This window comes from Odontesthes bonariensis, chromosome 16, assembly GCF_027942865.1.
Source record: "Odontesthes bonariensis isolate fOdoBon6 chromosome 16, fOdoBon6.hap1, whole genome shotgun sequence".
Classification (NCBI taxonomy): Eukaryota; Metazoa; Chordata; class Actinopteri; order Atheriniformes; family Atherinopsidae; genus Odontesthes; species Odontesthes bonariensis.
This window is the reverse complement of record NC_134521.1, coordinates 34,379,262-34,394,937: the sequence shown is the minus strand read 5'-3', so window position 1 is coordinate 34,394,937 and position 15,676 is coordinate 34,379,262. Positions and strand designations below refer to the sequence as shown.

At 41.3% G+C, this 15,676-nt stretch overlaps 1 protein-coding gene across 4 annotated transcripts in view; it reads left to right on the top strand.

Moving 5' to 3' along the window:
* LOC142401498 (glutamate receptor 1-like) overlaps positions 1-15,676 on the top strand; it is a 196,518-nt gene that overhangs the window by 115,081 nt on the left and 65,761 nt on the right. For all 4 annotated transcript variants that reach the window (XM_075486943.1, XM_075486942.1, XM_075486944.1 and 1 more), the window contains 2 exons: positions 7,360-7,413; positions 12,757-12,915. In XM_075486943.1, coding sequence (XP_075343058.1) covers positions 7,360-7,413; positions 12,757-12,915 — 213 coding nt within the window. The remainder of the gene's footprint in view (positions 1-7,359; positions 7,414-12,756; positions 12,916-15,676) is intronic.

Below are 15,676 nucleotides of genomic sequence, written 5' to 3'. Positions count from 1 at the left end.
GTCAGTAACACCCACTTTACGACAAAAAAATCAAAATGACAATAACCCGGATTTTTTTAAGTAAGCGACGCACCTCCACGTTATCAGTGCTAGTGTAGAGTAATTAATAAATTATAAACAGCATAGTTTGTGCCTGTATAAGCTTGCCCATAGGAAACCGTTTCATGGCCGAATATCTCAAGAGAGCAGCCAGACGCCTCGCGAATATCTTCGGAACAGCTCCAAATGTTCAACAACAAGCAGGGGTGAGTAGAACATCATGTTATAATGTGAAATCAAGTGCCCAATGTCAAAAAACCGGTCTTATCCTTTAACTTTAACGAGTACGAGTATATTAGAATAGTATCGTCCCGATACCAGTATCGGTGCATCCCTACTTTAAACCGAGCCCCTTCTCTGCAGTATTTAGATGCAGATATCAGTTCACTGCAGGTCTGAAGTCATGTCGTATCACATGGATGAATCTCAGACCAACGCCGCAGTGCATTTACCTTCAGAGCTGCCGAACATGTTTGGTCTGCAGCTGTTTGGATTCTAACAGAGAGCTTTGATTTCAGCATCACTGATGACTGTACTGGAGAGTGTGGAGGTAAGATTGCCACCTTTCATGTAGGTGGGTTCAAATGCCCTGCATGAAAGGTACCACCTCCAGTAGGGGTCCTTAGGTAAGACGCCCTTACCCCGCCTGTAAGTCTTTGGATAAAAGCTTCTGCCAAATACATAAACATAAACATGACCGACTGACCACAGAGAGTAAATGTACTTTATTTATACAGCCCTTTACAGACAATCCTTACGGTGTACAAAGTGCTTTACAGCAGGTAACAAATAAAGAGAAGAAGAAGTAAAAACAATAAAAGAACAGTGAAAGCAAAAAAATACAACAAAATCGATTAAAATAAAATAAGATAAAAGTGTCAAATTCAATTCAAATTCAAATTCAAATTCAAAAATACTTTATTTATCCCAGAGGGAAATTAAATGTTGATGTAACTCAATTAAATCAAGGAGTTATTATAGATGCTGATGGCTGTGGGCAGGAAAGATTTCCTGTAGCAGTCCGTTTTGCATCCAAACTGAAGAAGCCTTTGACTGAAGAGACTCTGTTTTCCGATAATTTTTTCTGTCATCATACTACTGGATATTAAAAGCAATCCTAAATAAGTAGGATTTTAACCTAGATCTGAAGAGGCCCAGGTCAGAAATAAGACGCAGCTGGACGGGGGGCTTATTCCAGAGCCTGGGGGCAGCTTTGGGAAAAGGCTCGGTCACCCCAGGGTTTGTATTCTGACCTGGGCACTTCCAGCAGAAACTGATCTGCTGACCTCAGAGCTCTACCAGGACTGTTAAAAGCTCAGATAAATACGATGGGGCGAGGCCGTTAAGAGCTTTAAAAACAAACATTAAAAGTTTAAAATCAGTTCTATAAAGGACAGGAAGCCAATGGAGGGAGTTAAGAACAGGAGTGATGTGCACACGTCTGTTGGTGTTGGTTAAAAGACGGGCAGCAGCGTTCTGCACCAGCTGAAGGTGACTGAGAGAAGACCGGGAGACGCCGACATAAAGTGCATTGCAATAGTCTGACCTTGAATTTATATGGGCATGGATGGCTTTCTCAAGGTCATGACGACTTAAAAACATTTTAACTTTGGCCAGGAGACGCAGCTGGAAAAAACTAGTCCTGACGACATTGTTAATTTGTTCGTCCGACCTCAGGTCAAAGGTCAAAGGTCACTCCCAGATTTCTGACGGTTGAACTGTCAGGAGTGTTGAAAGATGTTTCTTCTGTGATCGGGACTGTTCTGAATATAATCTACAGGAAGAATAGAATCGGCAGAAGTTGCTCTGACAACCTTTATAAAAAGTCCAACTGGCAGACAGTGAGCAGAGTATCAGGTGGGGTTTTGATCTGTGATACGAAGCCGTTGGCTTCACACGCTCAGCTTTATTTTGTCTGACATCATCAGGTGGTGTTTGCTCGGTTCATTTAATTACTGCGAGTTGAGTCTCAGGTGGCTTTGCGGCGCTGCTGCCTGATGATGACTACAGGTGACGGGTTGATGGATCGTGTGTTTACGCGTTCGGGAAATATTCCTAAATGAGGTTTTTATCTGTTGTTGAAAGATTTAGTGCCTTGTAAAAAACTAAGCATCCTGACAGGAAATAAGACATAAAGGTGTCAAAGTTAGAGGATATGTAGCCGCAGCCAGGTCAGTTAATGCTCCAGAAACAGCAACATATGAACCTAATATCTGCTTCTTGGGATATTAGAGGAACAATAGAAAAGTTTGTAAACCTTAAAGGGATAGTTCACCTCTTTTGACATGAAGCTGTATGACATCCCATATCAGCAACATCATTTATGAACATCTTCTTACCCCCTGCTGCGTCCTGTGAGCAGAGTTCCAGCCTCGTTTTGGTGTTGACGAAGGTAGTCCGGCTAGTTGGCTGGGTTTTAAAAAATAAAGCGTTTTGCTTCTCAAAACAATATGCGTTCAACAGAGTAATACATTTGCATCACAAAATCGTTCTCCAAGTAAAAAGTCAGGCCTCACAACCGCTTGGCCCTATTTTCTCTCCCTTCGTATCACTGCCTGCTGCCGACAGCCGCGCCTGTTACGGTGTTTGCTGCTCGGAAGCAGCGGACTGCTCGGTCTGCACTTCGGTCTGCACGGTCTACACAGCAGGCAGTGATACGAACAACAGAAAACAACAGAATATAGGAAATAACAGAATGATTGGATCAACAGAAAAGTTTGTAAACCTTAAAGCTGTTTTTTATACACTGACATGTATATAGTACACATTAAAACTGCCTAAAACGGCCTAAAACTGCTGAGATAGCTCAGTTCACAGCTTTGGTTTCCTGCTTTATGCTCGTTCATATGTGCGGCTGTGCATGTGCAGGGCTGCTGTTACATCCTACACCTGTAGGCTGAGGCGGAGCCAAAGAGCAGGAAAAAACGCCAAATTCTCTTGTGTTCCTTTAAATTCTTGGATGAAATATCTGTGCCTTAAATTCACCCGTTGCTGATCAGTTCTTTGGATTTGGGACCTGACTGATTGTTGTTTAAAGAAAACCAGAAAGGATGAGTTCTTCCTGGTTCTAAATGATGCAGTGATGGTTGATTTCTCAAATATGGAACATATTTAACTAGCCTGTCGGGACCCAGACCTTTAAATGAATTAACTCCCGCTGATTTGAATGATTTCTGTCTTCCATCGTGACAGGAAACATGGATTTGGCTCATTGATTGCCACCAGGAGACGAGCCCACCAGTGTTATGAGGATGTCTAACAGTAATATCTTGGATGGACAGCGATCAGTACATTTCTGAACTCCTGAGGCATGAGCGATCATAAAGAGCTTTACTCTCAGTTAGTCACAGCCCTCATGAAACAGCTATTAACCTCTGCGTATTCATTAAAACTCTGTAATAAACCATTAAGAAGCTGCTGTTTTTATATCTCTGGAGTAAATATATATATAAAAACACTAAAATCTACTTTCATGGAGACTTAACCCTGATCTGAAATGAAGGTTTCTTGTTCTTGTCAGACAAAGAAAGAGTTTAAACTGTTAAAACAGTGATTAACTGATTAAAATGATCTGCCCCGTTCAGGCCTGATTTAACGACGTGTCCTCGGGGTTGTTGCTGTGAATCTGGTTCATATATTCATGAGCCCCTCGGGCTGAGCTGTAATAACTAAAGGTCGACAAATGTCGTTTATGAGCCTCGGCTGGAAGTTCGATGCTAATCAGAAGGGAGGAGAATGTGGAGCTGGTACCAGCTGAGCAGAACAAGGTTTGTTTCTGTCCCTTCATCCTGACTTCCTGAGAGTTTCAATGAGCTCCAACCTTCACTTTGAGCCTTTTTAACCGGCGGATTTGTTGTTTTTTCTCTGTTAAACTGTGCAGCATTCGAGGACATCAGGTTTTAGTAGTTATTATGGCCTCTTTCTACCATCTGTTCAGAGTAGGGCTGGGCAACGATTAAAACGTTTAATCTAATTAATCACATGATTTCCCTGATTAATCACGATTAATCGCATTTGTACGCAAAATCCCAAAATGAATCCAAAAGTAGTGTATAGCTTTTAGCATTTAGTTTTATTTTAAATGTGCTGCCATATGAATGAAAGTGCCATAACATTTGTTGTGCAAACATACTTTTTTTTTTTTTTTTCCCTTGTCCTGTCCAGCATTATGGCAGCAGAATTGTAATCTGAATACCGTTTATGCTAAACACATTTGCTATGGCAAGGGAAGCTTTATGAATGTAAAGCTCCCCTTAACGCCCATCAACTCCTCATTTTTATTTATTTATTTTTGTTACAATATTTAACATGATATGATAATAGTGCCGAACCGGACCGGGGGACAGAGAGAGAGGGAAAGCGAATAAGAGAAAAAAAGAACAGAAATATGAAGAGACAAACATAAAAAACAATGAAAAATCCGACAACCAGCTGCTACACCTGTAAAAACAAAACTGAAGACGATTCACGGCTTTTATGGGAAATCCAACCATAGAAGCACCAGGAACACCTGTAAGAACAAAACAAAACGGAACACAACAAACAAAAACAAATAAACAACAAACAAACCACACAATCACTCCAGTCATAATAGCCCGGGCCTGAGACCCACCATCACCCAGGCCCACCCAAGCCGCCCCCAACAGGGGAGAAGCACCGCCACACCCCACCGCACGCCACCCCACCCTAACAAAGAACAGCCTGCAGGCACATCAGAGACCCCAGAGCAACCAGCCCGACACCAGGACCCGCACCGACCCACCTTCACGGCGGCGTGCCCAGGGCAACCAGACCCCCCCGGGCACAGGCAGGGCACCCCCCGGGGCGCAAGGCAGCGTCCAGACACCAGGACCCTGGCCCAGCACTACAACCTACGCCAGAGCGGCGCGGCCACCCGACCCAGAGCCAGCGACCACCCCCCCATGCCCACCAAGAGACCACACCCAACACCGCAAGACAGCTCCACCCACAAGTCCCCCAAACTGTCAACCAGGCCAGACACACAGTCCCCCCCAGCAATGATCAACCTGGCCCCCACGACCCGAGAGACCACCAGAAACCCGAAGCCACACAGCCCCCCCAGCACACAACCGACCACCCAGAGCGGCGGGACAGCAACACACCACCCCCACTATGTGATAAAGCTAATCAGCGGGGACCAGAGAGAATGAAATTCAGCCAGTTGATCTTGTGAGGCAGACATTGTTTCCATGCTAATATAATCTAAAAGAAAATTTCTAAACTGGTTAATACACAGATTCCTCTTTGCTTTCCAGTTCATGAGAATAGTTTTCTTTGCGATACATAGCACTGTTAGGACCATGTGTGCGGAGTTAATTTCCATGTTGATGTTGTCCAAGTCACCCAGTATGCACAGTGTGGGGCATGCAGGAATACTACACTTAAGCCATGTTGATAGGTCCTCACAGACCTCAAGCCAAAACTTCTGGACAGGCGCACAAAACCATAAAGCGTGTGCATAATTATCAGGAGTGTTATCTGTGCAATGTGTGCAGATGTTTGAGTGTGTTAGACCCATCCTGAACATCCTTTTTTCCTGTATAATGTGTTCTGTGAAGGATTTTGTATTGTATGAGCTGCAAATTAGGATTTCGAGTCATTTTGAAGGTGTTCAAACATATTTGTGGCCAGAAGTTATGGTTAGAATTAGAACTGAGGGATAGATCTGCCTCCCATTTTGAGGATGGTAAAGAAATTGTATCATCCATCTTAGACAGTAATTTATATATTTTTGATAGCAGTTTTGGTGTGCAGAAGCTTAAAAATTCTGCTACCCTAATGGGGAGTTGTAAGTCTGGTTGTTGGAGGATATATTTCTTAGTTATTATAGATTTAAGTTGTTGGTATTCTAGAAATTTATTGCTTCCTAACCCATGTTGTGATATGAGCGCATCGAATGAAATAAAATTTCCATTTTGGACAACATGTTCCAGATGTTTTATTCCTTTGTTCTTCCATAGAGTAAAGTTTAGCATTTTTTTGTTTTGCAGGATGTCAGGATTGTTCCAGATGGGTGTAAGTTTACACGGGAGAAGTGAGGACTTTGTCATTTTAAGAAATTCCCACCAGGCTGTCAGAGAGGTGCTGATGTTAATGCTTTTGAAGCATTTGTGATGTTTTACATTTGGACTAATAAGTGGCAGGTCCGAGATTTCCATATTATCACATAAAGCTTGTTCTATATTTATCCATGGTTCATCTAGTGGGCTAGATTTAAACCATTTTGAAATATATTGTAACCTATTGGCTAAGAAATAGTGCTGAAAATTAGGTAAATCTAATCCACCACTGTCCTTGGTCTTCTGTAGAGTTTTTAAACTAATACGTGGTGCAAACACACTTTTAACATCAGCATCTTTCTGTAGCCTGTGAGCAACAGACTTTTACAAAATAAAAGCCTGTGAGGAACAGACTTTTACAAAATAAAAGCCTGTGAGCAACAGACTTTTACAAAATAAAAGCCTGTGAGCAGCAGACTTTTACAAAATAAAAGCCTGTGAGCAACAGACTTTTACAAAATAAAAGCCTGTGAGGAACAGACTTTTACAAAATAAAAGCCTGTGAGCAGCACACTTTTACAAAATAAAAGCCTGTGAGGAACAGACTTTTACAATAATAAAATAAATGATAAAGCAGGCGCACCACGTACAAGAGGCTATAGTCCTCGCTGTGCTGCGTGTTGTTCCCCCTCTGCCCCCTGCTTCCTGTCTCTTTGAACTTTCCTATCCATTAAAGGCACAAAAGCCCCCCCAAAATTATCATTATTTTTTTTAAATAAAACCTGCGTTAATGCGTGATAAAATATTTATCTGCGTTAAATAATTAATGAGTTAACGCGATAATAACGAGTTAACTCGCTCAGTCTTAGTTCAGAGTCAGAGTTGGTCAGAGATGTAGTTTTGATTGAATGAAACTCAAACTACAGAGGAGGGATGTCCTTCAGCTTCAGCGCTGCCGAACAGGTTGATTATTAAAAGATTATTATGATCATTAAAAGTTGGACCTGAGGAGAGGACTCCTGCTTCTTTCTTCTCCTCATCCTCCCTTCCTCTCCCCACTTCCTCCTCTTTATAACCTTCAACTTCTTCTTTTCTTCCTCCTCTCATCGCCTCTTCCTTCCCCTCATCTGTCAGCGGACCTTCCAGCTCTTTCTGATGGTGATGATGAGTAATTATTTCCTCAAAGAGGAGCCGAGCCTTCCAATTTGCAACAGTTTGAGAGGATGAATGTGTGATGGATGCTCTTTGTCATCGTTAAAAACATCAGACGATCTAATTGGCGTGTCGTTTGTTCTGACAGATTGGTGCTCAGAAGAGAAACTTGAAGAACTATCATTACATCCTGGTCAGTCTGGTGAGTAAAAGTTCAGTTTCCTGGTCTTTTTCTACACATGCGACACACTGAAAAGCTAAATAAGCTCATTTATAAACCACACAAACCCCCAGATGTGCTGAAGCTGCTCTGTGTGAAAGCATCAGCTGGAGGAGAGTGATGCAGCGCATTTAAAGGACTAAAATCAGGTCCTTCTTTGATTTTCTTTCACATCATTAAAAGCAATCCTGAAGCAGGCTATTTAAAGACTTTAAAACACTTTTCTCCAAATGTCTCAAAGAAGCCAAAGTCTTCACAGTTTCACATCGAGGATCATTGCTTTGAAATAATTTGCTGATGTAAGTGTTTTACGGGTTGTTGAACCTCTGCCCAGCTTTACTTCTGAGAGGCTTTGCCTCCCTATGGTGCTCTCTTTCTGACTTCTTGTTAATTAACCCGATTAGTTGCAACATGTTCCTCCAGCTTTTTCTGCTTTTCTTTTTCCAGCCTTTTTCTGTCTCTTCCAAATGCTTTTGAGACGTAAAAATTAAAGAAAATTTTTCGTAGTAAAAATTCTCACTTTAAAATATGTTTTCTGTGTTCGAGGCAAGGCGAGTTTATTTGTACAGAGACATTAAAACAGTAGAAATAAAAAGCATGATTTAAATTTTAAAGAAAAGAGAAAGAAATAAGAAAATCAGATAAAATCAGGAGTTAAAATGTGATTAAGTTTTGAAACTCAAGCTTCAGATTTGGAGCTTTATTCAAATGCAGCTGAAAATAGGTGTTTCTTCAACCTGGACTTAAATACACTGAGTGTTTCAGCTGATCTGAGGCTTTAGGGAGTTTGTTACAGACATGTGGAGCATAGAAGCTGAATGCAGCTTCTCCATGTCTGGTTCTGACTCTGGGAACTGATAGAAGACCGGATCCAGATGGCCTGAGGGGTCTGGAAGGTTCATACTAGGTCAGGAGGTCACTAATGCATTCTGGTCCTGGACCAATCAGAGCTTTAATAGCTCTAATGTTGAATAAATGTGAGCTTTATGTTTACATTTTAAACTGCATTCCAGCTTTCTGGGAATTGAGGTATTTTTTTGTGGCTGTTTCTACAGAATAAAGCCGCGTTTCCACTATGCAGTCCGGGACGGGTCGGGTCGGAACGGTTCTCTTATTTCAGTGTTTCCACGACCACCAAAGCATACCGGTCCCATGGAACCTGTTACCATGGAACCCGTTACCATGGAACCCATTACCATGGAACCCGTTACCATGTCTGTACACTGGAAAAAATGCCCCTCCAAAAATAAGTAAAAAAACAACAAAAAGAAGACGTTTTTGCTTGAAATAAGCAAATAAATCTGCCAATGGAACTAGTGAAAATCAGCTTGTCAACATTTCTTGAAATAAAATGTGATATTTGGGACTTGAGTTAAAAGTGATCTTGAAATTAGCTTAAAAACCTCTTCAAATGTAAAAAAAAAAGCTTGTTTAATATTTCAATTCAATTCAGTTTTATTTATATAGCGCCAAATACAACAAATGTCATCTCAAGGCACTTAGATAATAAAGTCCAATTCAAGCCAATTGGAATTCAATTAATTGTAATCATAATTATTCATAAAATAATCCAATTCGTTCATATGGAGCCAATTCAAAAACAATTTCCTAGCTAAGGAAACCAACAGATTGCACTGAAAACTTTTTGTTTTTCGGTCCAATCTCCCGGCCTGAGCGGCGTGCCTGAGGCGACTGTGGAGAGAAACGACTCCCTTTTAACAGGAAGAAACCTCTGGCAGAACCAGACTCAGGAAGGGTGGCCATCCGCCTCCACCAGCTGGGGTTTGAGAAGACAGAAAGGGGGGGAGGGGGGAGGGGGGAGGGGGGAGGGGGGGCGGCGGCACTGTAACACCATTCAAATGATATCTGTTGGAACAGGGAAACACGAATTGACCACAATAATGTCACATATACATAAAGACATTAAAGAGAGGAAAGGTGTGACAGATGAGGCCCCCCAGCAGTCTAGGCCTATAGCAGCTTAACTATGGGATGTTTCAGGATCACCTGAGCCATCCCTAACTATAAGCTTTATAAAAAAGGAAAGTTTTAAGCCTGGTCTTAAAAGTGGAAAGGGTGTCTGCTTCCCGGACATTTACTGGCAGCTTATTCCACAAGAGAGGGGCCTGATAACTGAAGGCTCTGCCTCCTATTCTACTTTTAGAAACTCTGGGAACCTCAAGTAAACCTGCAGTTTGGGAACGAAGTGCTCTGTTAGGAAAATATCTTACAATGAGATCTTTAAGATATGATGGAGCTCGGTCATTAAGAGCTTTATATGTTAGGAGAAGAATCTTAAATTCTATTCTGAATTTAACAGGGAGCCAATGAAGAGAAGCTAAAACGGGAGAAATATGATCTCTGCTGTTAGTTCTCATCAGAACTCTGGCTGCAGCAACTGAAGGCTTTTCAGAGAATATGTGGGACAGCCCAATAATAAAGAATTACAGTAGTCCAATCTTGAAGTAACAAATGCATGAATTAGTTTTTCTGCATCACTCTGAGACAAGATGTTCCTGATTTTAACAATATTAGATGAAAGAAGGCAGTCCTAGAAACCGGTTTTATATGCGAGTCAAATGATAAATTCTGGTCAAAAATAACTCCAAGGTTCCTCACTGTAGAACTAGAAGCCAAGGAAATACCATCTAGAGTAACTATATAGCTAGATAATTTCTCCCTGAAGCGCTCAGGTCCAAAGATAACGACTTCAGTTTTGTCTGAATTTAGAAGCAGACAGTTCTGAGTCATCCAGGTCTTTATGTCTTTAAGACATGCTTGTAGTCTGACCAACCTATTGGGTTCACCTGGTTTTATAGATAAGTACAGCTGAGTATCATCAGCATAGCAATGGAAATTTATGCCATGCTGTCTAATAATGTTACCTAATGGAAGCATGTATAAAGTGAAAAGAATCGGTCCAAGCACAGAACCCTGGGGAACTCCATGACTTAGGCTACGTGCCCACGACAACGCTCTGAAGCATAAACGCAGATGTCCGTTTTTTTCCTCCACAATTTATCTGCGTTCTCACGAGCGTCTTGGGGTGGATATCTGTCTACCCATGGGAACAGGGAAAACGTATAAAACTCGCAGTTTGCCGATGTAGTATGCACGCCCCAGACGTAGGTGGCAGTAGCAACAATACCTTTGGTATTGTTATATGAGTTATATTGTTATATATTAATAAATATGAGAAATGCCTGTTTTGTGGCTACTTCCTCCGCGTCAGTTAGAAGAAAATGGCGAAGCGCGGCAGCAACAACAGTACGCCTTCAAACTGTGTTTGGACAGATGATGAGGTCCAGTTGCTCCTGAACACGACACTGAACTACAAAGCCAGGAAGGCAGTGGATAATGTGGATTGGGAGAGTGTCCAAAATAAATATAGTGAGATATGTGAGTCGTTAATGGAGAACTACCCACTTAACGTGTGCAAAAAAGGCACTTCTGCGTTTTGAACTGTTCCTACGGCGACGAGAGGTTGGATCGTTTTCAAGATCTCCACTCTGGAGGGCGTTTGCGTTTTCTCCGTTTTGAACTCCTAAAAACGCCGTCGCCGTGTGCAAGATAGGCACATCTGTCGAAATGTTCTGCGTTTATCTGTCGTTACCGTTGTCGTGGGCACGTAGCCTTACTCTGGTGTGTGAGGAATTTTCTTCATTTACAAGAACAAACTGAAATCTATCAGATAAATATGACTTAAACCAGCCTAATGCAGTTCCTTTAATCCCAATAACATGTTCAAGTAACAAGTAATAAGATATCAAATATGAAAATCAGATATGAAATATGAAATGTGAGTCAAAACAATTTGTTTTCAAGACTTTTTCATTTAACAAGACATTCCAGATGTATTGTCTTCAAACAAGTCCCTATATCTGGCTGAAATAGTACTTGTTAGGCAGTTGTGTCTTATATTAAGTGTAATGAGATATTTGGACTAGAAATGAGACAAATATACTTGGTAAGACTTTTTTTCCAGTGTGGCATTAAGCTGAAGAAGCTTGGAGGTGGTTCCAGATTATGGATGTTATTTGTTATTTGCTGTTATTTGCTATTTACGCTTCGGCACGCACTCCGCCCACCCCTGAGGGTCCCCTTTGTACAGTGGGAACGCAGGCTGACCCCAAAGCGACCCGACCCGTACCGTACCGTTCTGAACCGACCCGTACCGGACTGCATGGTGGAAACGAGGCTTTAGTCAAAATCTTTAAATACAAAAACATCTATAAATGAGAGTTTTGAAGGTCCAGATTCACCTTTTTCAGCGTAAAAATACACAAATGAATCAGAAATATAAAATGATCTGAATTAGAGTTAAAGTATGGAAATTAAGATATTAATTCAAGTCCTTCTTCTACAGAAGCCCAGAGCGGACGTGGCACGTATAAACTTTTTTTTGATGGTTTTCTCGAGATAACGAGTTAATTTACCGATGGTTTTCGAGGCCACTTTTTCTCCCGAGTCCGCCCCTGTTTATATGTGTTTATATGTGTTTGCAGTTTGTTTGTCTTGTAGAGATAACTTTCATATCAGCCCCCGTCCTTTAAGGAGATGGCCGGCTCGACTGCAGCTCAACAGGCGTTTACACCTCAGTGATCCTGCTGATACAGTCGACTTCATCAGTGACCAGCTGAGGGGACCAGGCCGTCTCCATGGTTACCGAATGATGCACGAGAGGTGCCGTTATCGTTTTCTCGAGATAACGAGATAAATAACTCATTATCTAGAGAAAAACTAAATGCTTGTCACACCAGCGGGATTTGCTTTGTGCATTTTCACAGCAGAATTGTTACACAAACGCTCCACATTCCATGTTTGATTCATAGGCTACTTTATTCAGTTTTCAATGAAAGGGGGGTAAAAATGGTTAAAAACGTTTTCCAGAAATACATATGAACACATATAAACAGGGGCGGACTGGGGAGAAAAAGTGGCCTCGAAAACCATTAACTCGTTATCTCGAGAAAACCATCAGAAAAAAATGTATACGTACCACGTCCGCTCTAGGCTTCCGTAGTTTTCATCACTAAAAAAATTTTTTTTTGTGAATTTGTTTATTTCATTCATCAAAGGTTAAAACAAAACACATTTTTTATTTTTTCATTCAAACTGAAGTTTCATGTTTCTTGTTCAGTGAATTGTTATTTATGCCGTGGATGCGTCTATTTACTGGAAGGAACCAGTGAAACGTGAAGCTCAGTCAGTGAAACTTACCGCTTTGTGTGTGCGTGTGTGTGTGTGTGTGTGTGTGTGTGTGTGTGTGTGTGTGTGTGTGTGCATGTGTGTGTGCATGTGTGTGTGTGTGTGTGCATGTGTCAGGGCTTCATGGACCTGAACGTCACAGAGTTTCAGAAGCTGGGGCCGAACGTGACGGGCTTCCAGCTGATGAACAGGTCCGATCCAGCTGTGGTGAAGATCAACCAGGAGTGGATGGACTTCGACAGCAAAGACCTCAAACTGGTTCGCAAGAGGCTCAAGGTGCACACACATGCACACGTGCACACACACACATAGCAGAGCTGCTGCTTCCACTGAACCGACTCTAATTCATTCAAGTCCGGCTCATATTCTGTGGAATTATTTATCTAAGTTGGAAGTAAATTAATTTGGGAGACATTGAGAAGTGCAGATTCTGTATAAAGAAGCTGTAACGCTGCCTGTGTCGTCCACAAAATAATAATCCTTTCCATCTGATGACTCATTTGTGGAGTTTCAGAGCCTCCCAAAGCTGCAGCTCCCTGCATGATAACAAAGAGCTGACACAAAGCCAGGGGCTGGTTCCCCCTTTAGATAAAATCACAAGAACTTTGAGGAAGTTTACACATCTCCCATCACATGTTCTGTGTTTTAATTAAATTAATTATCCATAAATCATGTGACTAATCTGTGTCTAAAACCTAGAAATAACTCTGACGTTATGTCACAATTTAATATTGTTAATTTAAAAATCCTAGAGGAAACAGTTCGGCATCTGAAATCAACAACTTGTTCTCTAGACATAATACCATCCGACTTTTTAAAAACTGTTTTTACCTCAGTAGAAAGTGATCTCCTACAAATAGTTAACAGCTCACTGGCATCAGGCATTTTTCCCAAGTCACTAAAGACAGCTGCCATTAAGCCACTCCTAAAGAAGAGAACTCTAGATGCCTCTATGATGAACAACTACAGACCTGTCTCTAACCTCTCTTTTATATCCAAGATTATTGAGAAAGTTGTATTTAACCAGCTCAACGACTTTCTGAATGAAAGTGGAAGTCTTGATAAGTTTCAATCAGGCTTCAGACGTCATCACAGCACTGAAACAGCTCTGGTCAAAGTGTTAAACGACATCAGGTTGAATACTGATTCTGGTAATGTTTCAGTCCTGGTTCTGTTGGACCTTAGCGCTGCGTTTGATACTGTAGATCACAGAATCCTGTTGCACAGGCTGGAAAACTGGGTTGGACTTTCTGGAGCGGTCCTTAACTGGTTCAGGTCCTACTTAGAAGGCCGGAGTTATTTTGTTACTATTGGCAGCTATGAATCTGAGCGAGTGGCCATGACTTGTGGAGTCCCCCAGGGGTCAATTCTTGGACCTCTTCTGTTTAACTTGTATATGCTCCCTTTGGGTCAGATATTGCAGAATTTTAACATCAATTATCACAGTTATGCAGACGATACACAACTTTATGTGTCTCTGTCACCGGACGACTGCAGCCCAGCAGACGTACTGTGTCAGTGTCTGGAGGAAGTAAACACCTGGATGAGAGAGAATTTTCTACAATTAAATGAAGACAAAACTGAGATCATTCTGTTTGGTAGCAAAGAGAAGATGGTCAGCGTTGGTAAATATCTTGAGACTCGGGACCTTATAATCACTGACCAAGCTCGTAACCTCGGAGTGTTGATAGACTCAGATCTGACTTTCAGCAGCCACATCAAAGCTGTCACCAAGGCAGCTTTTTACCACTTCAGAAATATCAACAGAATTAAAGGTTTCCTCTCCCAAAAAGACCAGGAGAAACTCATCCATGCATTCATCTCCAGTAGACTCGATTACTGTAACGCTCTTTTAACTGGACTTCCCAAAAAGAGCATTAAACATCTGCAGCTCATCCAGAACGCTGCTGCTAGAGTTTTAACCCGGACTAAGAGATCTGAACACATCACACCAGTTTTAAAATCTTTACACTGGCTTCCAGTCAGTCACAGAATAGATTTTAAAAGCCTGCTGATGGTTTACAAATCCCAGAATGGTTTAGGCCCAAAATACATCTGTGATATGTTCAGAGAATATAAACCCAGCAGAGCTCTTAGATCCAAGGACTCAGGTCAGCTGGTCCAGTCCAGAGTCCAGACTAAACATGGAGAAGCAGCATTTAGCTGTTATGCTGCAAACAAGTGGAACAAACTGCCACTGGAGATTAAACTTTCACCAAATGTAGACATTTTTAAATCCAGGTTAAAAACATTTCTTTTCTCATGTGTCTATGCATGAAATATCTTTTAACTTATCTAGACTGTTGCCTGATTTTAATTCATTTAAATGATTTTATTTGTTTCTCTTTATATTATTTTATGTATTTTTAATGCTTCTTGCACTCCCTGCTGCAATGCTTTTATTTTATGTAAAGCACTTTGAACTGTTTGTACATGAAATGTGCTATACAAATAAATTTGATTTGATTTGATTTGATTTGACATAATGAACCAAGATGTGAATTAAATCCAGCAGCCGCTGATGTCAGAAAGCTGGAGCACAACGCGGCCTGCAGGCGACGGATCAGCTGAGAAATGTTCATGAGGCAGACACTGGATCTGAAATAAATGTCTCTGCTTTGGAGCTATGAAACAGAGGAAAAGAGATTTATAATAAAGTTTGATGGAATTAGATGTTTCCCAGATGGAACAGAACTATGCAAAAGTCTTCAGCCATTTATCTATCCATTTATTTATTATGTGTTTACTTCCTCCAGACACTGACACAGTACATCTGTAATATCTGACCAAAAGGGAGCATATACAAGTTAAAAAGAAGAGGTCCAAGAATTGACCCCTGGGGGACTCCACAAGTCATGGCCACTCGCTCAGATTCATAGCTGCCAATTGTAACAAAATAACTCCAGCCTTCTAAGTCCTCAGCTAAATCAGCTAAATTTCCTGATAAATGTTTCTGATGCAGCCCGTAAGAAACAAACATTTGAACAGTTTAAACAACTTGAGAGACGTACTGAGAGACGCTCATTTATCTGCCTCA